This window comes from Carettochelys insculpta, chromosome 1 (genome assembly GCF_033958435.1).
Source record: "Carettochelys insculpta isolate YL-2023 chromosome 1, ASM3395843v1, whole genome shotgun sequence".
Classification (NCBI taxonomy): domain Eukaryota; kingdom Metazoa; phylum Chordata; order Testudines; family Carettochelyidae; genus Carettochelys; species Carettochelys insculpta.
Genome location: NC_134137.1, coordinates 351081308 through 351106868, shown reverse-complemented (window position 1 = coordinate 351106868; position 25561 = coordinate 351081308). Strand labels below are relative to the sequence as shown.

At 43.1% G+C, this 25561-nt stretch overlaps 1 protein-coding gene across 2 annotated transcripts in view; it reads left to right on the top strand.

Moving 5' to 3' along the window:
* SLC2A13 (solute carrier family 2 member 13) overlaps window positions 1-25561 on the top strand; it is a 387637-nt gene that overhangs the window by 256010 nt on the left and 106066 nt on the right. For both annotated transcript variants that reach the window (XM_075016269.1, XM_075016277.1), the window contains exon 5: window positions 16132-16295. In XM_075016269.1, coding sequence (XP_074872370.1) covers window positions 16132-16295 — 164 coding nt within the window. The remainder of the gene's footprint in view (window positions 1-16131; window positions 16296-25561) is intronic.

Below are 25561 nucleotides of genomic sequence, written 5' to 3'. Positions count from 1 at the left end.
TAATCCTGTAATGTCCTTTGTGAAGCACTTGGAGATCTACTAATGAAAACTCCTGTATAAGAGCTAGGTGTTATATTAAGTAAGAATTACAAAAACACACCCATCTATGCAAGAGAAGAAAGAAAATGAGATTTGTTTTTATACTTTATGCTAAGACTCACAGCAGTTGATAATAAATAGACAAACCCAGCTTCTTATAATCTGAAAATGTTATCTCATTCCTTTTGTCTTGACTGCGTTGACCCCTGGTGTTTCCATTAAATTCCAAATGTTGTTGCTTGGTCTTACAGTTGCTGTTTCATTTCTTGCTCTAGCTGAACTCATTTATTTAATTGGTTGAACTTTAGGATTCTTTGGCTAAATACTAACTTGAAATTCTGGTGAGTGTTTGTGAGAGTTAAAAATAATTTGATTCACCTGCTATACTCCCGTACCATTTTATTTCACAATTATATTTTACTATCTTTTCAGTGATGTTTTTCTCTCCTTTTGGGGTATGAAAGACAAAAACAAACAAGAGAAAATGTCTCTGCGTATAAGGGAAATGGATTCTATCCAAAGAGCTTTCCAGTGCACATCATAAACAAAGGAAAATTGAGGAGTAATTTTTTCTCCGATCTTTCAATTCATATTAATAATGTTTGTTATTTGCAACAGAGTTTAAAATATCAGAGAGGTATGATTGTGTCCCTTGAAAGTGGAGACATTAACATATTTCAAGAATTGATGGGGGTCTTAAAAGCATTTTAAGGTATTATTAATCCTTAGTGCATCCTCTTTCTGGATATTATCTCTGTGCATATTAATGCATTCTTCCCCCGCCCCCCCCCCCGCACCGCCATGTTTTCTCAACAAAGTTGTATGATGATGATTCAAATTTTGACAGATACCTTTGTACTTTTTTTCTGCATCTACAGAATATCCTAGATATAGAAATTAAAATCAAGAGTTTGTCCCAGTTATCTTTTGTAAAAGTCACAGGCAATAAGCAAGAATTCACAAAAGCCCAATCTCTGCTGTCAGGGGAGGGACATATGGAATGTGGATCTTGCAATAGTACAGAATCCATGTAATCTGGTGAGGATAGTTGTGTAGCCTTTTGGCTGCTATAGTAAGCTTTGCCTCATGTTGAGGCATGATGTGTCCTCCATAGCTTCCAAAATATAAATATGGGCAAGGACATTTCATTGTGTGTTCCCTTCAGCCCTGATCTTGGAGTTTATTGTTAAAAGGAGGCTCTTACATCCTCATGGAACCCACTGACATCAATAAATCGCAGGACCAGGGCCTTAAAGTGATGGAATGGAACACGTGTATTCTTTCTCAAGTCCATATTCAACTTTTAGCAAGGGGAATGCATTTTTAATACAGGCATGGTTGCAGGGAGTAAGAGTTGGGGGGTGGGGGAGGGCTGCAGCACTCCGCCCCAGGTTTTACACCCAGCTTTCCTGCACCCAGGGGTCAGCCCCACCACCAACCCATCACCGACTTCGCTAGTTCCAGGTCCCAGCCTCTGGGCATCTGCTGTGGGCTTCCACCAGGCCTCAAGGATCCTGCCAGCCCCATGGGTTTTGCCACTGCCCTCTGGCCTTGTGGGCTTCATCAGTTCTTCGTGGTCCCATTGCCCAGTGCCCCAGTGCCCCACCTCCAGAGGAACCACAGCCCACCAGCCTTCTGGAACCAAGATCCGGGCCATTGGCACGGGAGACTGCACTGCTGCCTGGGATCCCACCGCCAGCCCAGGGCTGTCCTCTGGGCCCTTGGACTGGGGCTTAACAGGTGGTGGTGAGGCGCTAGGGTTGCCAGCTCTCCCGACTATATGGATTGGACACCATTGCCATGAATGGCGTCTGGTCTGGGAGAGTTAGCAACCTCCAAAAGGGCATGAAACAGATGTGTGTGTGGCGGGGGAGGGTACAACCCAACTCTGCCCCCTAAAAATTGTTCTAGCTCCACTGAGTACAGGCCACTGCATGCTATTGCATGCTGTCCTGCAGCTGGCTGTGAGAGTAGCTTGTGTTATCTGTATGGTGTGTGAGATGCTTGTTTTGCCTTTGATGCTTCCCTATGTTCATTTAATTAGAGAGCTAGAAAGCCAGACAACTACAGGGCCTTGTCTGAGTCCTACAGATAAAATAAAGAAGCCCTTATACATTATTACCACTGAGGTTTGTCTCACTGCTGCCACCACGGATATGACAGGCATACATAAAGCTGCTTAGTACTAATTGATACAGGCACATGTTAAGCATCTTTTGGGAGACAATGGAGACGACAGAACGTTCGCTTTTGCTCCAGTGAAATGACTGTGATTTACTCCATCATGCTGAATAATAAAATATGACGAATTATGTTTTAGATGAGCCATAAAATCATATTCACCAAGAAAGTCTCTCTGTAGTTAAATTTATTTTATATTCTCTGGTGCAACAAGCATAGCACCTGTTTAAAACATTTAAAAATCATGAAAATATGTATCAGAATCTGAAAACAAGTTTCCTTTATTACTTTCCTGTTTTTATAGACTTGTACAGAATCTGATATTTGGGGCTAAGTCACAAATGTATGGTGCTACTTAAACTTGAGGAGGGGTTAAGATGGTGATTTTAGGGGCTGACAAGATGCAACAAAATAATGCTAGAAATGTAAGTTGCAAAGTGCATTTTAGAAGTTGAACTGGGGAGAGATGTAAATGCGCAAGAGGAAAGCAATCAGATAATGTGATTTTCCAGAGAGGGTGTGTGCATAATAGTCTGGAAATCAGATAGCATGATAAGAGGCAAACACAATAAAGACGCATATGAGGAATGCACTGCTGGAGTAGGAGGAAGTTGGATAAGATTAGATTGACTTGGTGTATCTGGGTTTTGCGGGGGCTACCAAAGACTCTCACTTAGGTGGAAATACAAAGGATTAATTTAGTTGTTCAGGTCTATCAAGTCTTTTTTGATCGGTAGCTCCTCCATCAGTTTAATGGATGCTAGTCTTAGCTGAAGTTCTGTTCATTAAATGAAGAGCATAGAATATTTTCTCCTCTTTCGGTGAATAACATATGGCTACTGTGCTGCCATTGTGATCTAAAAGTCTAATTCAAATATGCACTATAATTTTATGGTGATAGAAGTAGTTATGATAAGTGGAACATATTCATCAGGTACAGAAAGACTTAAATCTTTAATGGAGAAAACAGAGTTTACTCAATCTCGAGAACCTTTGGATATGGAAACAAACAAGAAGCTGAAAAATTAATCCACTATACAGTGAAATGCCAAAGGGCAAACTGCATTTTTAGGCGATTTAGAAACTGCTGCAAACCTATTAGACAAACTAATGCTGAAATCTCTAAACTGGCTCTGAGTCAGAATAATGAAAAGATCATTTTGCAAAGTGCGTGTCCAAATTTGTTACACACACTAACAAAAGGGAAAGTGAATGTAGTTGTCATTTCAGTGACCTTCTTTTCCTGGCAAAGGCAAATTTAGCAAATCTTCATGCAGTTAGAGAAAGAGAAAGTTAGTCTATGATCAGAATTTCCAGCTCTGAAGAAGTGGGTCTCTCCCATGAAAGCTCATTACCTAATAAATCATGTTGTTTGTCTTTAAAGTGCCGCAGGACTGCTTTTTTGCATCATGCAGTTACTACACAATAGCTGAGCCATTGCTCTACTTGTTCTGTATTGTATTTCGGTGCTTTCTGGAGTTCCCTGTCAAGATGGACATAACAGTGAACCCCTTTTTTCCAACACACCACTTTAGTTGAACATTGTGATCCTGTGCCATTGCCCAGCAACACTTCGTCCCAACAAATGCAGCCTGCTCGCTCTGTAGTCACTTATTCTCACGCAGGTCCCATGCTGCTCCTCATTCAGCATACAAAACTGCAGCTTCTGCCCTCTGGCTCCTTCCTAACCAAAGGCAACTGGTACCTGCGGGGGTTGGGAGGAGGTGCAGAGAGAGGGCACCCGTTTAGCAATTAAAATGTCGGCAAGGGTTTAGGGGAGCAGCACATCTCCCCAATGCTGCCATGAGTCACCTGTGTTCCTAGCTGCAGTGTCTCCCTCTCCAGCTTTCATTGCCAGTGCTTCCAACCTTCATGTGCAGTTCTTTGCTTCTCCCTGCTGTCATTAGTTAGCTAGTCCTACTGCTCAGTAACCCCGGCAGCAGTTACTCAACTCGTGCTTATTTTCTTCATTCCGTGTCCTCTTCTTGTCCTTGTGCACTCTCAAAAATGCAGGGATGAAGGAGTTAATGTATTAAGACTGCAAATAAATGGCTTGAGCGGAAGGCATGCACACTGCTGCTGCTAGATACAAAAATTAATAAGTACAGCACCATTGAAACGGTTTCAGCCTAATACAGTGAACAAAGAAATTGTTTTACATGAAAATCTCCATTGGACTCTAATGCAGATGTGGTACTCACAGGACCCCTGGCAAACAGAAGCTTATAGGTTAGAACTGCTAGATCCCTGTTTCCCCTTCTCCCACACTCCCAGGACAACTGTCTTATTTTCCTGGCACTTTTGTAACCATCGACTTTGTAATGCAGTTTGTTGCAATGTAGATTTTCAGGTTGGACACATTTAAAAACTGCCTGATCCTTTCCTTACAAAAAATTACACTGTAAATTAATAAAGCTTTTCATGTGTTGTGATGTATTGAAAGTCCATGCAAGATAATTAGGAAAACTTATTATATATCCTCATTCACATGTGTAGCTGACAGTTGAGAAAATAGGAAACATGAAACAGAATAGAAAAATTTTAATGAATGTTTTTATGTAATTTGGCTCTTACTTAAATCAGTGGAAGGAGTTTGACAGTCAGGGTCCAGATACCCCAAGGACTGAACAGAACGTTTAAATGCTCAAAATGAACAATTAAACCACCTGATTGAATACTGTATTCTTGCATATTGAATAAGGTCTTTTATGAAAGCCTGTTCAAACTTGATGGCCATTATGTGTTGTAATTTCACCTATACCTCACAGCTGGTAGGGCCTCCTCACAAGCCAGGCATTTATGTGAAAACAGCTCCAAGTAAGCATCTGTTGTGCAGCCCAGAAAAAGACGATGATGGCCATTAACGTTAATGGGAGGATATTCGAGTAATCATGTTATTTCCTCCGCTCTGAATGATTATGGCTTTGTTTAACTCAGTGGTTCCCAAGCTTTTCCCCCAGTCACCTCTCCCAAGCCATTCATGGACTGCCATCAAAGCCAATTCTATCTACTGTATACACTTCATTAAATTAAAAAGGAAACCGCAACATAGATTTTTGGACAGCAGTTAATAACATTGGAAGATACGTGATTTAAAAATAATAATTTATTGTAACGTTGCAATATATTTTATGATCATTTTTATTTATCTTTTATTTTTTCGTGGACCCCCTGTAATACCCTCATGGACCCCCAGGGGCCCTGGACCTCAAGTTGGGAACTACTGGTCTATCCTTTCACTTTTGTTGACAAAATTTATTGGCTAGGGTGTGAAAAAGCACACCCCTGTCCAAAGTAAGTTTGTCCTGCAAAAGCACTGTTGTGGGCAGTGGTATGCCAGGGAGTGGAGATGGCAAGGGAGAGGGGAGGGAATCTGCCATAGAGCTACTGGTGCTCATTGGGTGTGGCTTCATTATGCTGGCAGGAGAGCTCACTCTCATTGGCATTGTGTGGCTACACAGTAAAACTTGCAGTGGTTGTGCCGCTGTAAGGTCGGTAGTGTAGACACAGCCTATGGCTACACCTACACTAGCTCAGAAGATTGACCTGCAGGGTTGATCTTCTGGGGGTTGGTTTCGTGCATCTAGTAGGGACATGTGAAATCAACCTATCAGGGGTTGCAGTCAGGCCTCGTACTCCTTGCAAGATGTGAGAAGTGAGGGAAGTCAACAGGAGAAACTCCCATCATCCTTGCTCAGTAGGGACAGGCAAGTGAGCCGAGCACAGATGGGTCGATTCTAGCTATGCAGACATAGCCAGAATTGTATATCTGCAGTAGACTTACTTTGCCTAGTGTAGATGTAGCCATGCCAGGAGGTGGAGGGACGAGGGGAGATGGAAAGGACAAGGATAAAATCTTTTTAAAAGGAGGATTAAATCTCAGATATTTGTCCAAAAACTGAGGGACAGCCTTCAGGAGGGAAGCTGTCTGTGAATGCAGCATCCCTCCTATAGCCAGGAGCAGGCTGGGAAACTGATGAACAACAAAAGAGATAAACTGCATGACAAAAAGGATTTTATCTAATATGGAAGTGTAAAGCCTGAGGTTCTGTTGAAAGTTGATTTGCCAGGTATCTTCTGTACATTTACGTCCCCTTACGATTTCATCTTTCAGTGTGTGGTTCCTCTATTAAATAAGCTGGAGTAGGAACCTTTTTCCTGTCTGGGGCCAAAAATCAGTCACAGGCCACATATAGCCCCCATGGTGGGAGGAGACATGGAAACTTGGGGCTTCCCCTACTCTCTGGAGTGAAACCAAAAACAAGGGGTTCAGGCTGCGGGAGGCAGGGGACATTTAAGAACAGGTGGGCCTGGGACAACACAGTCACAAGGCGTGCCCCCAAATATTAAGATATTAATTTATAGTTACATACCAGAATAACAAGCTGTTATAGATAAATCACTCTTCTATATAAATGACACAATATATTTCTTTTGTTTCATTAAAGAGCATTGTTTAAACACAAATTGGATTATGGAGCCTTGGAGCCCCTTATGCCTGGGGGCCCTGGGGCAACTGCCCCATGTTAATCTGTCACTGGTGGGAGGGGACTCTAGGCTGGAGCAGAGGGTTGGAGTGGAGGAGGGGGTGAGAAATCCAAGTAGGGTGCAGGCTGTGGAGTGGGGCTGCAGATGAGGGGGTTGGGGTGCAGAACGGTGCTCTGGGATGGGGTAGCAAGATTTGGGATTGAGTTAGGATGCAGAAGAGGATGTGGGGTACCTCAGGGGGCTCCTGGTTGGTGACGCAGCAGGGCTAAGGCTGGCTCTGTGCCTACCCTGGCCCTGCACTGCTGATGAAAGTGGCTGTAATATCCTGGGCTTGTGGCTCCTGGCAGAGGGCAGATGGTTCCATGCACTGCCCTTGCCTGCAGATGCTGCCTCCACAGCTCCCGTTGGCCAGTTTCCATGATTGCCATGATCCAGTGCTCATAGCTCCAGCCCAACGGGTAGGAACCAAGGCTCAGGGCTTCCAGCCCACAGTGCACAGACTTGCCACAGGCGGGACAAAATTAAGCAGGAGACGGATCCAGCCCATGGGCCAGCGGTTCCCTGCCCTGAAATAAGCTTTTTTTGTTTGTTTTTCTCCCAAGCAGATATCCGTTTTGCAAACTGTGTGGAGTCTGTGTGCCAAAGAGAACTGGTAACTGTGGGTCTGGTTTCATGCCTTCAGAGATGACGAACCAATGGGGAACAGTCCAAGTGCCTGGTAGCTGAGAATTTGGGGTAGATGAATTTGCAAAGACACATAACTGGGAAGGGAGTTCTGCCAGGAGTAACTAAGCTGGAAGCCATGGTGAGATCTTAGGTTTATGGGCTGCTTTTGTTGTCAGGGATCAGAGCCATAGCCACACAGCCTTGAGAGTTACGGTGTAGGCAGGGACACATGCCCTTACTGGTTTGGGTGATCCCCACAGCGTCCCAGAGAGACAGATGTTTACAGCTTGTGAATCCTCACTTATACTCGTGGGTGGGGCGATCTTATTTTTTTCATGCTCTGGAGATCTCTCTCCACTTCTTGACAAATAATTGTGTTATTCTTTTATGTTTGCTTTAATTGAAGTGTACACTTCACATTCCAGTAACCATCTTTGTCCAGGGATTAGTCTACTAACTGTCCAAACTCAAAGATGTCACGCAGTACTCAGATAACATGTCTATAGCCCAGCCACTTCTTTGTTTGATCTTGTGATCTCCTCTTGCTTCCAGTACTAACCCATGTATTTTGCGTTTGTGCACTTAAACTTTTGCATATTAATAGCCCTTTTCTTGTTCTTTGGGTTTTGTCGAATGCTTGCAAGCAGAAATTGTTCTTGTTGACGTTGTGCCCCCAGAGGTGCTGCTAGGGTGTAGGCATGTTTGAACAATCTGTCGGGGGGCTTTCTGTAAGCCTGGATGTGGTTGGTAGGTAGTAAGGGAATCAGTTATTTATGTGGGACAAGTCTCAGTGCAGACTTGGTATGGGTGACTAGTCTCGTGAAGGCCATCTTTTAGAAGTTGTCAGACCCATTATAGCATATCAGTAGTGTGACAGCTTGCGTCACAGAGATCCCCTCAAGGCTGTAACCTGAAGGGCTGATTATATCACTGAGCCTGCCTTCTTGCTCTTTGGGGACACCACCACCCTGTTCTTCTGAGTCAGATGCTCTGTCTCTCCAGCAGAGGAATAGAGTTGGAGTCATAGTTCAGAGCAGAGCAATACAGAAGCTGAGAACAGCTCAGCACTGGGAAGGCTTGGTCACAGGCACTTGATGCAGCACCCAAGTGCAAAGTCCCAGTAAAACCAGAATGCCAGATAAATACAGAGCAAACTCATAAGATATTTGCCCTCTTTATCAATAGGTATGTAGAGCTGTGGCCCAGCCCCAACCCCACCCTCACCCCAGTAATACTGGGTTTATTAATAAATAGAAATGATTTTATAAAGTACAGGTTGGACCTCTCTAATCTGGAATTCTCTCGTCATCAGGCAAACTCCATAGTCTGGCATGATTTCAGTCAGCTGCATGACCACTTACCATCTGTGTGGCCATGTTTCCCGTCGCTTGTTCACAGCCACCAGTCCTGGCTGTCAGTGTTCTGTGCTGTTATTTAGCTGTATTTTACCCCTACATCTCTTCAAAGAGCCCAGTGAGCAGTGGAAGTGTTGGTGAGGTGCCAGATGATACTGACCTCCCATCGTCTAGTCAGGTCCCAAGGTTGCCAGACATAAGAGGTTCAACTGTATAAAACGTAGGATGTAAGTTGTTGCAACTGATAAAAGACAGATCAATGTAATTTACTATGCCAAATAAAACAAAACGTGCTCAAGCTTAATATTCTAAGAAGCTAGTTACATGAAATTTCTTAGCCTAACAGTAGTTTTAATCACCTTTCTCATAAACTAGCCAGACTCCAGGTTTGGCCCCAGTCTTTCCCCATGTTCAATCTTAGGTGTTCCCAGCAGTCATGTCAGTTGTAAGCAGTGGGTATCTTTGTGTCAGTCCACTGCCTACTCACATATTATCTAGATATTGCCCAGACAGGAATTCTTTGTGTTCAGCTTCATCCCTTTTCACACATCCCAGTGGAAAAGTACCACATTCAAAATATGACCAGCCCACATATCTTGACAGGACCAACCATAATAATGGCTTACAGAAAGTACAAGAGCATTTACAAATCATTGTCTTGAGTTCCTTATGTACCACTAATGGCTTTCAGTAGAACACCTAGATTAATAAACAGATCTATACTTCATATTTCTAACTTCAAATACAGAACTATATGCAAATAAAATATACACATTCACGGAATTAGAAGCTCCTTAATGATAGGTTATGTGCCCCATTTTGCATAAAGCATATTTGAGTTATGCATATTTATATTAAAACATATTTCCATAAAATATTGGGGTGCAACATCACAAGTAGGATTTGGGACTAAGTTTATTGGGGCAGTTTTTTTTTAAGAAAATCAATTGGGGGTCCTAAGAAAAGATGAGAAAATCCTGTAATATATCTTCTTGTATATTAGAGACCTACCTTGATTGTAATTTTTAATTAAGTGATCAGATTTAAAGTTTCTTTGTAATAGAGGCTGTGATCACATATTTGTATTTCCTTTAATTTCCAAAAGTTTGAAGGATGAGAGTTAGATAGTTTACTCTTAGGCTATGCCTATATTTGTCCTCTTCTTTGAAGGGGGCATGGTAATCAGGGTGATGGGAGATTACTAATAAAGTGCTGCAATGAATATGTAGCACTTCATTAGGCAAATTCTGCTTTTGAGGAGTAAAGGCACTTCAAAGTAGTGCGGGCACTTCAGAGTGCCCGCGGCTACACGGCATGCAGGCACTTGGAAGTTTGATACTTCGAAGTTGCCACAGGGGAAAATTTGCATATTCATTGCAGCACTTCATTAGTAATCTCCCATCACCCTGATTACCATGCCCCCTTCAAAGAAGGGCATAAGTGTAGACATAGTCTTAGTTCAGTGATACTTATGTGTAATCAAATCAAACACAGCCGGTGAGCCCTATTGATGCTTACACAGGAGCTGCAGTAGCAGAATTCATTAATCTGTTGATATGTGTTTCCCACTGGATTTTTCTTTGGTCTTTAATAATTCATTTGTTTGTTTTCTAGTGCTCTGTTCACAATATCACATTGCCACAGGCTGAGTCAATGAAGACAGTGGACTACCCTTAACAAAATTTGAGGCCGCTCCCTTAATTTACTTGTCCGGGCATGGGCCGTTTTATTGGTATTGAGTGCGTAGTTTATGTGAGTCATGTGGGTGTTGAGTATTTCTTTTAACCCAAGCTGTAATAAGGAACATTTAAAAATGCTGAGGAAAGTGCTTTGGGGTTAAGAACAGCTGTACCTTATTTTGTACCAATACTGCAAATTATGTCTTTTCTGTAAAAAGGCTAACATCATTACACGCACATCCCTAGGAGTGAACTTCTTTTGTAGGATAGACTGGGAGTTGGACATTATAAAGGATAAGAGCGAGTGGAATTGGGAAGCTGAGAATCTGGCAGATGATGTCATTTTTTTATTGATAGATGCATTAGGGTTTTTTGTGTTCTGGTTAAATGCGCTAAGCAAGGAAGTCACATGTATAGCAAATTGTCTTGAGACCTGGCTGCAGATGAGGATTTTGCTTTCCTTGCTCCAGGATATCATTTTGAACAATGTCAACTGTATAGGCAAAAGAGATGAAATGTATTGTTGTATTAGAAGCTGAGCTCTCTTTCAATATATATTTGTGTGTGTGTGGATAGCAAAGAGCTTTGTTATGTGAAGATTGCTTTAAAAGACCATGTATATTAAACTGCTTGTGAATACAGTATTAGCAATGTGCCGTTTGCCTTTGTAGACTGTGATGTGTTAAAGGCCAGCTTACTTCAAGTTCAGAAGGAACATCTTCAAAAATAAGATACTGTTACAGGCTGCTCCTCTGAAATCTGGTACTCTATGGTCTGGCAACATCTGTGGCCTGGCAGGACCACAAGTGTTCTTGAACCACAGAGCCCAGTGGCCCAGATCACTGGCTAGCTGGGAGTTGGGCCTAGGGCCTAACTGGGAACAGTGCCCAGTATTGGCCGTGGAGCCTCGTCTGGGGCTGGGGAGCTGCAGCTCGGCAGCAGCCATGGAGCCACAGACAGGAAGTGGCTTATCTGCAGCAGCTGGGGAGCCGCAGCTGGGGAGCAGCAGACCTGCTGCCCTGGTTCCCAGTTCTTCTGTGGCAGCCTCAGAGGGCTGGAAGCTGGAGCCACAGCATCTGGGGGACATTGGGGGGGGGTGTCAGGTGGTCTGGGCAGCCCACAGTGGGGCTGGGAGATAGAGCAGCCTGGCAGGGTGCCAGCTGGGCAGGAAGTGGAACCAGGGCAGGCTGAGGGGTCATCAGCAGGGGACCACCCCTGTTCCATCAAATTCCCTCATTTGGAACGGGTCTGGTCCCAAGGGTGCCAGACAGGGAGGTCCAACCGGTATATGTGTATGAGTGCATAACTTTACATAACCTTATAATTGTCCTTCTGCATTCATCTGCTTTCAACAACATTACATGTTTCAAAGACTATATTTTGTTGCTTGCTTTAGAATTGTTAAAAACATTCTAGAACCACAGAAACTTTGCAAGGCTGTGTCCTGGGCATTGATTTCTATGGCCTTCGTAATATTGAGTACAAGTTCAGCATTGTGCATAAGGCTCAGTATCATGACTTGACCTTTGTGGGCCTGTTCTCCCCCCCACCCCCCCGGAAGAATTGTAAATGGCCTGTCAACAACCAATGCTTGTTACAGTTAATAATCTGCTACAGTTGCACAGGTAAAGGATAGAGAAAACGAAGTATGGACTCCAGTGCTAAATTCTTTCAATTCTTACAGCTCAGCTGTAACAGATACTTATTTGGCTGGGATTTTTACACCATTATGTTGCCATGCCATAATAGAAGTGGGTCAAAGCCAGAATGTTTGTGCTAACCAAGCTTCCGCACACCAGTGCCTGAGCCTTGATGACTTTTAGTTTTGCAAAACACAAACTGCCCCGGTTTGCTCACCATAGAAAGGAGGCAAAATAGAAACCTTTTATCCAACTCTGCACCCAGCCTCTGGAACTCGGGTTGTTCAGATAAGTGATTAAAGTCTAGTTAATGCAGATGAAATGGGGTGTAACAGGCCACTGGAAGGAATGTGCCAGGGGGATAAGGAAACCAACAATCACGATTATTTGTTTGCATAGGACATGCAAGTCTGCACCTACCTGTTAACAGCCAGCAATTTATTGTATTCATCATATTAGACCTGAATCTTAAGGGTGGGCTTAAGGGAGAAAAGAGTAGAGGCTTTTGTGTGCAACTTCTTTGGGTGAACTTCTGGTCCCTTGACGTCAATGTGTTTTGTATCAGAGACTTCTGTAGGCCAAGATTTCACCTCTGGGGTCTATTTCCTACACATAGAAGCAAACGTGGAAATAGTTGTAGGAGACTAAACAAATTAACTAACGAAGGCAAAGGGCAGGCAGCAGTAAGAGCAATGCTGTAAGTTACAAGGGTGGGGTAAGTGAGGAGGGGCTGGTGACGGGTTACAAAGATCAGGGGCTAGATGTTTGTAAATTGAGGAGGTGGGGATGGGTAGCCATCTTAAGGACCTAAGTAGGCTCCGAGGGGTAGCAATGTTAGTCTGTAGCATCACAAAAAAAAAAAAATACACCACAACTCCAGCAGTCCTGAAGCACCTTAAAGAGTAACAATTTCATTTATTAGGGAAAGAGCTTTCATGAAAGCTCATTCTCTAATAAATGAAATTGTTACTCTTTAAGGTGCTACAGGACCACTTGATTTTTTAGCAACCTAAAAGTGCATGTACAGTAGGAACTAACTTCAAAGTTAACTTTGAAGTTAGGCACTACATTGAAGTAGCCAGCAGAGGCTGTGTCTACACTAGCCCAAAACTTCGAAATGGCCATGCAAATGGCCATTTCAAAGTTTACTAATGAAGCGGTGAAATACATATTCAGCACCTCATTAGAATGCCGGCAGCCACGACACTTCAAAATTGACGCGGATTGCAGCCACGCGGCTCGTCCACATGGGGCTCCGTTTTGAAGGGAACGCACCAACTTCAAAATCCCCTTATTCCTATCTGCTGATAGGAATAAGGGGATTTTGAAGTTGGTGGGGTCCTTTCGAAAAGGACCCCTGGCTGGACGAGCCACGTGGCGGTGAGCCACGGCAATTTTGAAGTGCCGCAGCCACCAGCATTCTAATAAGGCTCTGAATATGTATTTCAGCGCTTCATTAATAAACTTCGAAATGGCCATTTGCATGGCCATTTTGACGTTTTGGGGTAGTGTAGACACAGCCAAGTTGTTTGCTGTAAATAAGGACTCGTTGCTGTCTGAAACATAAAATAACAGAATCATCAAATTTCAAAGGCTTTAAGATGGAGGCTTTAAAGTAATGAAATGGCATTTAATGCAAACTATTTTGAGACCAGAAATAAAAGATGAGCTTTGACATTTTGTTTGGCAGTTGCTGTGTCAAAACATGGAGAGCTGTTATGTATTTGAAAGAGGTTCTGAATGATCGAATAATCAATTTTTCAGTCCGCACAGTTTAACAAAAGACGGGGAAGTTTGTGCAAAACAAACTAAGCATATTATGTTGAAATATTAAACAGCTCAAACAGACTTTCAGAACAAAGATATATAAGAAATGTGTTTGACTAAGCTTGGGGAAAAAGCACTGCATTGGACCAGGGATCAGCAAACTTTTCAAACCAAACAGCCAAACTACTTCAAAATATAGTGATCCGCAAAGAACCAATAACGTCTATTTCTTAAAAAGAAATAGAAATTACACCAGCTTCCTGTGGTAACTCTCAAGGTTCTACAGCATGAGAGAAGGTTTTACCTTGCTTTGGAAAGAAGATTCTTTTTTTTTTCTTTAAATACAAACAAGTATTAAAATAAGATATTGAATAGGGATCAGAACCTAAACCCATCACTGTAAAAACAAATTAAAAAATCATTAGTTGGCACATTAGCTAGTATGCAATATCAGCATCTGAATCTTCACACAATGAAACAAAGACTTGAGAAGTAATCCAAATACATGAACCAAGAAAGATAAAACTAGTAGTAAATTGCGGGCTGGCTAGCACTATGGTTTCAACCTCGAGTAATATGTTGTTACTAGAAGCTATAGGATTACTGATGGCAGTGGCATCCTAATCCTGAGTCCTAGCCTCAGTGTATTTACTAACTGAATGGTTAGTGTGAAGACTGCTAATATCAGCTGTCAATAGTAGCAGTAGTTTGTTTCTGATGCTCAGCTTCTTGAGTCTAATGGAAAAGGAGCCATTACTGCTGTTCTCAAAAGCCATCTGTCCTGCACCTAGCACTGCAATGTCTGCATTCATTAGGACTGCCAGTCTTGCTCTTTTGCAGGAGTGAAACTTAATGTTTCTTATTTTCTTCGTTTCACCTGTGAGGGATAGGGACTCCCCAGTCCCCTCAAAGGCCCCTTCATTTTTAACCCCCCTGCCCTTAGTTTGTGTTAGATTGGGTTGGGGGTACTCTGAGCAAAACAGAGAGACAAAAGAAAGGTCTTTTCCTTTCCTTTTATTTATGAGAGTGGGGAATGCAAGTGAAGGCAGAGACAGGGAAAGGTGGTCTGTCCCTCAGGCCGTCTTTTTGAGTTCAGCTGTCTGGGCTTGGTCCTTCAGTGTGTCTGTCTTTTGTTAGGGTCTATCTGCTTTCTTGGTGTCCTGCTTTGCAGCTTGTCTGTGTGGTTTTCGGGCTATGAGGCCTACACCTGCTTCCCTCTTGGCTGATCTGCCTCTGGTGTGGCAGCCCTCTTCTTGTGGCAGGTTTTCCCTTTTTAAGCTGCCCTGCTTTCAGGAAGCTTCACATATGCCTTGTTAATGCTGAAAGGTCCATAAGAGCTCTTTAGTCCCTTCTCCTCCAAAGCTAGGTCCTCACCTCATCCTTTCTTCTTTCCCATTGGTTATTTCTTGTCTTTCAGATATGTAAATAGTGAAAAAGAGACAGACTCAGTGCTATCCCATAACAAAATGAGAACGGGAATTACATCTGCATTGCAAATGCAATTTAAACACACACTCCACAATCGTTTGCATTTGTTTGTCAATTTGCAGTAAAAATTTGCTGGAATTATTTGGGGCATATACAAGAAATGAGATGAACAGGCGAAGCACGAGTGAAGTTTGGATAATGGGAAGGTTTGGTTAAATGGAGCTGTGGTGTATTTCGCCTGAGTTTTTCGTTGACTCTTTTGATTCCAACACAACTATCCTCACTTTTCCAGTACCCAAAAATGCTATTTATCATAAGGGTAAGATTCTGATCAAGATCCAGTGACCCTACAGGTTAAAATAATGACCAATGTTCTTTTTTTCTCCCTTGTGAATTGTGATCCATTGTTTTCTATGTCAGTGCGAAAGCTGCTGGAGTTTTTCTTTTGTGTTTTTTGCTGCTGAAAAACTTGCAGCAATGAAATGGCATTTAATATATTTATGCAGCTCTATTTAAAACACTTTTAAAAGTTCTAAAATCTTCCAGCAGCTTGTTCTTGAAGTTAAAACCATTCTCTACATCGCTTTAGCTAAGACATAATTAGCTTTTTAACATTGAGGGTGATTACCCATTGTTACAAATGACCAAAGGAAGTAGTGGACTTCAAATCAAACCTTGGATGGCTTTCTGCAATCTGTGCATTAGCCAACCAAGCTAATGGGTTCAGTTCTGAGGTGACTGGGTGAAATTCTAGGGCCTGCCCTATGGGAGGTCAAACCAGGTGATCCAGGAGTTCCTTTTGGTCTTAAATTGTATGATGGAAACTGTGCTCTAAGCAAAGGTGAAATCAGTGGTGGTACTTACACTTGACTCTTGTTCATTTTACAGGTACTACAGTGCAACCATTTTGCAGATGTCGGGGGTTCAAGATGACAGTCTTGCAATCTGGCTGGCTGCAGTGACAGCATTTACAAACTTCCTTTTCACATTAGCGGGAGTCTGGCTTGTCGAAAAAGTGGGCCGCCGGAAACTTACGCTTGGTAGCCTAACAGGTGAGAGATTACTTGGGGAATGCTTATAGAACCATAATGAAGGTGAACAAAGTGAAAATAAGGCTCTAAACACATTGATCAGCACAGTCTTCTAAGGAAAAGTAAAATAAACTACTGACTCCTTATTTTGCTCACACATTCTGGCTACGTCTACACGTGCACCCAACTTCGAAATAGCTTATTTCGATGTTGCGACATCGAAATAGGCTATTTCGATGAATAACGTCTACACGTCCTCCAGGGCTGGCAACGTCGATGTTCAACTTCGACGTTGCTCAGCCCAACATCGAAATAGGCACAGCGAGGGAACGTCTACACGCCAAAGTAGCACACATCGAAATAAGGGAGCCAGGCACAGCTGCAGACAGGGTCACGGGGCGGACTCAACAGCAAGTCGCTCCCTTAAAGGGCCCCTCCCAGACACACTTTCATTAAACAGTGCAAGATACACAGAGCCAACAACTAGTTGCAGACCCTGTATATGCAGCACGGACCCCCAGCTGCAGCAGCAGCAGCCAGAAGCCCTGGGTTAAGGGCTGCTGCACACGGTGACCACAGAGCCCCGCAAGGGCTGGAGAGAGAGTATCTCTCAACCCCCCAGCTGATGGCCGCCATGGAGGACCCCGCTATTTCGATGTTGCGGGACGCGGATCGTCTACACGTCCCTACTTCGATGTTGAACGTCGAAGTAGGGCGCTATTCCCATCCCCTCATGGGGTTAGCGACTTCGACGTCTCACCGCCTAACGTCGATTTCAACTTCGAAATAGCGCCCAACACGTGTAGACGTGACGGGCGCTATTTCGAAGTTACTGCCGCTACTTCGAAGTAGCGTGCACGTGTAGACGCAGCCTCTGTGTGTAGAGTAACAGAGAGGGAGCCGTGCTAGTCTATATACTATCAAAACAAAAAAGCAGTCCAGTAGCACTTTAAAGACTAACAAAATAATTTATTAGGTGATGAGCTTCTGTGGGACAGACCCACTTCTTTAGCTTATCACCTAATAAATTATTTTGTTAGTCTTTAAAGTGCAACTGGACTGACTTTTTTTTTGATTCTGTGTATGTGTATTTAAATATATTAAACTGAGTATAAATGACTCTTCTAAGAATGAAAACAAAGTGTAGCAAAGAGCTAAAGAATAAATTCAGTTTTTAAATTTATCATGAGAATATTTATTCAGCTCCAATTTCTGCCTTAGGGCACAGTTGACAATAATATGTAAACTCCTTTACAGACTTTAATTTCGGATCAGTCAAATGTTCCTAGCTTCACAGTTGGTTAGTTTTCAAGTTATGTTTTAAGTTTTAATTTATGTAATTTTTAGACTGTAAAGTGAATTTGTAATGTTTTGTCAGAAACTACTGCAGAAAGCAAAAAGACATATAGTGGCTGCGTTTTTGTAAAAAGAGAAAGCTGTTCTGTTCACTGCCCCTCCAGATCTGAAACAGTAAAAGCATTGTAGTTACTGGTTTAACATGAAGTGGCTAATTATCGTAGAATCATGGGGCTGGAAGAGACCTAATTCAGTAAGGTCACACGAGAAACTGAAGTGTAAAATTCTGAATGCCTTATGAATTGTAGCCATTAGCTGAGCATTCTTGTATAGTGGCGTTGACCTCACTCTTAAACTCAATCAGAACAGTCAGTTCAAGGAGGGTAACATGGGCAGGGCTTGAGTTAATGTAGCTCAACAGTTCTGGTTATAAGATCCTATTTTCATATGTTTGTATCTTTACTAGATTGTTTGGCCTGGAATTTCCCATGTCAAGTGGCTGCCTGAGGCAGAGAGGTCTGGTTTTGTTTTGGAAAGTTTCTTTTAAAACAGTTCTCCCATTTCAGAGAACAAGATTAGGCAAACAGACTTTGTTTTGCCCATTTACTAGTTCATTTAATAACTTATGTGCCAGAAGGGAACACCAGTACCTTTGGACAAAATTCTCTACTAACAACACCTGAGCTGCATCTGCAAAATTTGTCTGCATTCGTTTTGCTTACAGAACATGCATTTGTGTGTGGTAACTGCAGGGGTGAAAGTAACTTACATTTCTTATGGGTACTGTTGTATTGCACAGGGCAGCATTTGGGGCTGTTGTGAGGAGACAGTACCTGTAAGAAATTTAAGTGAGGGATGGAGGTAGGGGGGGACACCTGGGCAGGGTGCTGTGTGTGAGGCTGTGGGGAAGCTCAGGGCAGGGGTTAATGGTGTGGAGTAGCAGGAATTAGGGCAAGAAGTTGGAAAGTCTGGGGGGTCTCAGGATGGGGGTTACAGGAGTCAAGGCAGGGGTGGGGAGTGCGGGTCTCAGGCCAGGGCTGTGGAGGCTATGAGGGTGCAGTAGGCAGGGTTGTGGGGAGGCTCAGGTAGAGGGGGCAGGGGCAGAGCAGGGATGTGGAGGTTCAGGAATCAGGACAGGGGGTTGTTGAGGTATGGAGATGCTCAGGGCAGGAGAATGGAGTATAGGGGGCCCAGGGTGCGGGGGCTATAGGGATGTGAAGGAAGTGCTAGGCTTGCAGTGTGGCGATCCGAGCACTGGGGTCATTGGGACTGTCCTGCCTGGATGCTTGAGCATCAGGGATGTTGCCTGGGTGCACTGTGACTGTGCCACCCGTGGTGCCAGCAGCCCTGTCCCCAGCCAGCCAGTCTCTTAACTGGTGCTCTGCACTGGAGCACTCTACCTTGGGATACTTCTTCATGTTGGTATGAACAGTTAAGCAATTTGTATACTAAAGTATACAATCGTGAGCAAATTTGGTATCTTCAACTTACAGTACATACCCACATTTAAAATAATGCCCTCTGAGCGCAGGTTTGGACAACCTGAATCTTCTTATACCAGAAGGGGTTGAAACTTGACAGAGAAAATGTGGATAAAAGAGAACAATCACCATTACCCATCTACCGAACTGAGATCAGAGCCAGAACGTTACATGAACTTATTTGCATCTGTAGTATCTAGTAACTCCTGACAGCAGGTAATTTAATGATATTGCAGGAGACAGTATGGTATGGGATAGCAAGATACATTTCTTGTACTCTTGTGATCCTATTAGTATGTCAAAATCTGTATGAGCATAATTGACTACAGCAACCCTGAGAAAGTTCTTCAACTGTAGCTCAAGCAGATAAGTTTGTTTAAAATTGTAAATTCCTGGGGAATGGTCTCCAAGTTAGCAACCCTCCATTACAATCACTAGTTAATGTTGAATGACTCACTCCCATCTTTGCAATCTGCGGCTTTGATTTTTCCGTATCTCTTAGCACATGTTTTGTGTGTGATTGTGCTCCCCAGACATGAACCCGGTTTATCAAATTCACCTTAATTCATTAGATTGAATTGTTGATAGATTCTGTGATGTTGACTTTTGTTTAGATTTCCTAACCGTTTAAAGCACACATCAAAATAATGTGCAGTTAACGTCTTGTAAGTGAATCCAGACCAGGCCAGCTGCATACTCACCACATTGTTTACTGTTTATCACTCCTACAGCATATATAACATGTGAATTTGTCTAACTCTGTCATCTAATCCTATTTACTCAGTGGATAGTCATCCTTTTTCTGTGTGGCGTATCGAATACTATCTTGGGACCTGAACAAAAGCAGAATTGCATGGCTTTATTATTACTCCCAAAATATTTTGCCTATTTCTTGCAATAATGTAAAACTCCTCTTGTACCAGGGTATCTTTCAGTGCCTCATGGCCAGAATTACAAACTGATCCTTTTGAATCCTGACAATCAGGTTTTAGTCATTGAGTCCAGAATTTCTTGTGCTTTGTGACCTGGCCCTAGGACTAACATATTCAAAGACCAGGGATCTGAAAATGTTCATGCAAAGATCTCTCACAAATCTGCTTACTAAAAGAGTGGGTGGCCACTGTTGTAAAACCAATACTGTAAGGAGCATGTGTTCTTATGTCACTTAGGCTATGTTTACATTAGAGATTTTGTTGACAAAACTGGTGTTTGATCTACAAAACCAGGGAGCATCCAGATTCCCAAGGTGTTCTGTCAATGGTAAATTGACAGAACACAGCACTTCTGTTGACAGTGTATCCCACTCTCCATGAGGTAGAATGCCTCTGTCAACAGAGATCTATTGACAAAAAGATGGTCTGGACATTCCAAGGGGCCCTCTGTCGACAGACAGGGCTTCCTGGACACCAGGCAGCCTTGTCTGCTGTGGTTCTGTTGGCCATTTTGCAAATAGTGCATCTGCAAGTCTGGCCACTTTCTGTCGACAGAGCAGATTGCTCTTGCAGTCTGGTGGGCAGTTTGGCCGTGAGCTGTTGGCAGAAGTTTTGTTGAAAGGCATCTTCCGACAAAAACTTTTGTCAATAAGTCACTGTAATCTAGACATAGCCTTAGAGGCGGAAAGGAATTAGTACATAAAGATGTCCTTTTCCCAGTCCGTTCTCTGGACTGGGTTGTCTTCTTTCAGTCATTTTAATTACTGTTGTGTTACTTTTAGCCATCTTTATCCTATGAGCTTTGAAAAGGAAAAATGTGATACTGACTTCCCTCAAGCTGAGCCTGAGAGCACCTACACCTACCATCTCTAAATACTATTTAGACAGAGCTTGTCATGTTGTGCTTAGCTTTTAGGGTTTGCAGGTAGGGGTCAGTGTTTTAAAAGTCACATATTCAATGATGATTTCATTCTTGCATATCTTCTATTATTTTAATTGTCTGCATGGAATACTGAGCATCTTAGCAGGCGGGATGCTTAATAAATAAACATTAGATCCTATGTTGCTCTTTAGATCCACTGGTGGGAAGTGTTTCAATAGTGGGGTTTTGTTATATTGGTGACTGTACCTTTTCCACTCTGCTACTTTGAACTGCCTTTCCCAGGATTTGGGAAATCTTGAACTCTAAACTGATGCTGCCTCTGTGGGTAACCTCTCTGCTGCCACCTCTCAGTATGGAAAATGAGAATAATACTCACTGGTTGCCTGGACAGATGAAAGCTAAGTGTAGGAAAAAATGTGGAAAGTGTGCACAAGTCTAAAACGTAATATAAAGCATTACATAAGTCACTTATATATTTTACATGTAACAGTATGGTACAGTAGTAGTAGGCATCCTTCAGTCTGCACAGACTATGGATCGCGCCCTTTAAAGTTTCAATTTAAGACTTCATTTACAGCGTCTATTGTGACTATAAAGACCCACACGAGAGTGACAGTCCTTGCTGCATCTCTTGCAGATGTAGTGGGTGTCTGGCAAGTCCTTATTGTGCTTTCTGTGTGCTCACTTCTCCTCTGCTAGCTGTCTGATCTTCAACTCGCCCTTCTGAAGGCCCTTGTGTAACCCCTGCCTCCATCTGCCGCGGTCGTCTGCTAGTTCTTCCCAGTTGTCCAGCTCGATGTCTACCTCTCTGAGGTCTCTCTTGCAGACATCTTTGTAACGCAACTGGGGGCGTCCGGGAGGTCTTTTGCCAGAGGCTAGCTCACCATACATGATGTCTTTTGGAATCCTTCCATTGTTCATCCTGTGGACGTGGCCAAGCCAGCGGAGCCGACGCTGCCTGAGGAGGGTGTGCATGGTTGGGATTCCAGCTTGCTCGAGGACGGCAGTGTTGGTAACTCTGTCCTTCCATGATATTCCAAGGATGCGCCTGAGGCAGCGCAAGTGGAAGACATTCAGCCTCTTTTCCTGGCAGGCATACAGGGTCCAAGTCTCGCTGCCATAAAGGAGGGTGCTGAGGATGCAGGCTCTGTAGACTTGCATTTTGGTGCGAGTGTACAGCTTGTTGTTATTCCACACTCTCTTGCTGAGTCTGGACAGAGTTGTGGCCGCTTTTCCGATCCTCCTATTTAGCTCAGTGTCCAACGACAGGTTGTCAGTGATCGTGAACCCGAGGTAAACGAACTCGTGGACAACCTCTAACGTATAGTTGTCAGTGCTGATTGATGGGGATTCAGCAACATCTTGACCAAGTACATTTGTCTTCTTAGGCTGATGGTAAGCCCAAAGTCCTTGCACGCTTTGGAGAACCGATCCAGCAGTTTTTGAAGCTGGTCTTCTGTGTGAGACACTACAGCAGCATCGTCTGCGAACAGCATGTCTCTGATGAGGACTTCTCGCACCTTAGTCTTAGCTCTCAGCCTTGCAAGGTTAAACAGTTTCCCATCAGATCTTGTGTGCAGCAAGATGCCCTCTGTTGAAGATCCAAAGGCATGCTTCAGGAGGAGTGCGAAGAAAATCCCGAACAATGTCGGAGCAAGCACGCATCCTTGTTTGACGCCGCTCCTGATTCTGAAAGCATCCGATAATGCGCCGTCATATTGGATGGTTCCTCTCATGTTTTCGTGGAACGACTGGATCATATTGAGTAACCGTGGAGGACAGCCTATCTTGTAGAGCAGTTTGAACAGACCATCCCTGCTGACCAAGTCAAAAGCCTTGGTCAAGTCGATGAAGGCTATGTAGAGTGGCTTTCTCTGCTCCCTGCACTTCTCCTGCACGTTAGACCTCTCTGCACGGAATCCACACTGCGATTCGGGGTACACCCTCTCAGCAATCTTCTGGAGTCTGCCAAGGATGACGCGAGCGAACAGTTTACCAATGACGCTTAGGAGGGAGATTCCACGGTAGTTGTTACAGTCGCTTCTGTCTCCTTTGTTCTTATACAACGTTACAATGTTAGCGTCACGCATATCCTGTGGAACCTCACCCTCTTTCCAGCACAGGCACAGCAGCTCATGCAGGGGTTCCAGGAGTGTGTCCGCAGCACATTTGATTACCTCTGGTGGTATACCATCCTGACCAGGGGCCTTTCCTGCTGCAGTGCTGTCGATGGCTGTCTTCAGTTCATCCACAGTCGGTTCTTGATCCAGTTCGTCCATTACTGGTAGGAGCTCGATGGCGTCGAGGGCTGCGTCAACCACAACATTCTCGCGTGAGTACAGCTCGGAGTAGTGCTCGACCCAGCGCTCCATCTGTTTGGCTTTGTCAGCAATAACTTCACCAGATTTGGATTTCAGAGGTGCCATCTTGTTCTGGGTGGGTCCTAATGCCTTCTTCATACCCTCGTACATTCCTCTGAGATTACCAAAGTCGGCACAGGTCTGGATGCTAACTAGCGGTGGTCTGTAGTATTGTTGTTAATGCTTTGATTTGAAAAAGTTGATTTATTCTGAATCCTCTTTCTTAAACTGAAATGGACTTTTTCCATTCTCTGCCCATGTTCTATAAAGGAGTATTTGCTACTTGAAGCGTGGCATCTCCACTGGCGTCAAAGGGTTGGCAACATTTTTCAAAAATCGTACCATGCTAATAGATTGTTGAAACGTTACAAAATTACCATAGCAATCCTTCCGCCCGCTTACCCCCTGCAAAACAAATAAATACATCGATCAATAAATAAAGTGAAGAAGACTGCCTGAATTTTAACATGGTTAACTACTTATTCCACTTAATTCCCAATTCCTGCTATATCTTGATGACAGTTGTCTTTCTTTCTTTTGTTCTGTGTTTTTAAAGGTTAGTCATTTAATGTAAAACATGCAGAGAGCTTGATGGGGCAATGTCTGTTTTAGGTTTTTTTCCTCAGGGTTTGGCAGTCTGAAAACATACTGTATTTGTACACCTGAAAACATTTTGGCAATATATAACAGAGAGGATATTAAATATCTTCAGGAAGCTTGCAGTTCTTAGACTCAGTTGATGATGTGCTATATTGTTTGTGTTGTGAACCAGAGAAAATCTTTAATTCCTGCTTGCGAAATCTGAATATTTTCCTCCTCGTCTCAACAAGGAGTTAAGGAAGGCAGATAGTTCAGTATTAGGTGAAACTCTGAAAAGATAAACATATCCTATTTAGAATTAATATAAATTCAGTGTAGCTCCCCATGTGAAACATGTCTAAAAATATTTGATGTTCTGGTTTATAGCATTTGGAAAGTACATTAAAATCCAGGATGAAATCCAGTATGCCCAAAAGTCTGTCATCATTGATGTAAATAGTCAGAGTAGCAGCAGAAAGCCAAGTATAGAATAAATTGAAAATCCACATTTTTATTTTGATGATGGCTTCATAATTTCTCCAGAGATTTAAGCTTCCTGATTTGGCCTCAGCTTTTGGCATTAGAAAAGATCTGTTAGCATAAGTAAACTGACTGTGTGCTCAGAAATCACACATACTTATGTTGGCAGCATTGCTGGCAAATGTTGGTGCACGGTATTTTAATACAAGAATAATATAATTATTACTACAGTACACCAAACAATGTTTGCTATGCTGAATTAATTGAACTGTACTAGTAGTAGTAGTATTTTTCAAATGTTGTAAATTGGTTCTCAAGAAATCCTGTTTTCTTTAAAAAAAAAAGCAATTAAGAACTAAATAATGGATAGTTCTTTAAAGAATATCTGCCTAAATTTTTAGTGTGTAAGCCAGGCACACAGAAGGGTGTGTGAGTTTTTGAAAGTGTGGGCTTGTGCTCTTCTTCTTAGTTACCATTACTTTCTGCCTGAAATAGCCTTGTTCCCCATGATGACTGAACAGGATAAAGTATATTTCACTTGTCCTGAACCATTTCAGAGTTTTGTTGTGCACTTCTCAATATCTGCTGCGCTCCACTTGTGTAGCAGTGAAGTGCTTTGTTAATCTGTCACTAAATGTTACAAAAGGACTTTCTGTTTCTGCATAAATAAACTAAGCCAGCCTCACATTATAAGCACTTTGTAGGCGCCTCAGGTGAAGATGCATTACAGTATTAGGTGACTGAAATAACGGAGATTTGGTGGGATGACCTGCATAGCTGGAGCACTGTCATGGAAGGATGTAAACTGTTCAGGAAGCACAGGCGAGGAGAAAAGGAGGAGTTGCGATGTAAGTGAGAGAACAATATGATTGCTCAGAGCTCCAGTATATGGAGGGAGAAAAGCCAGTTGAGTGCCTGTGGGTTAAGTTTAGAAGTGAAAGCCACCAGGCCACCAGATCACATAAATGAGGTAGACGAGAATTTCTTCAGACAACTAAGAGAAGCTTCCAAATCACAGGCCTTGGTTCTCAGGGGAGACTTTAATCACCCTAACGTCTGTTGGGAGACCAATATGGCAGCACACAGACAATCCAGGACATTTTTTGAGAACGTTGGGGGTAACTGGCTGGTACAAGTGCTGAAGGAACTGACCAGGGACCATGTGCAGCTTGACCCACTGCTCACAAACAGGGAAGAATTAGGAGAAGGAATAGAAGCGGGTGGCAACCTGGGCTGCAGTGATCATGAGATGGTAGATTTCAGGATTCTGACAAAA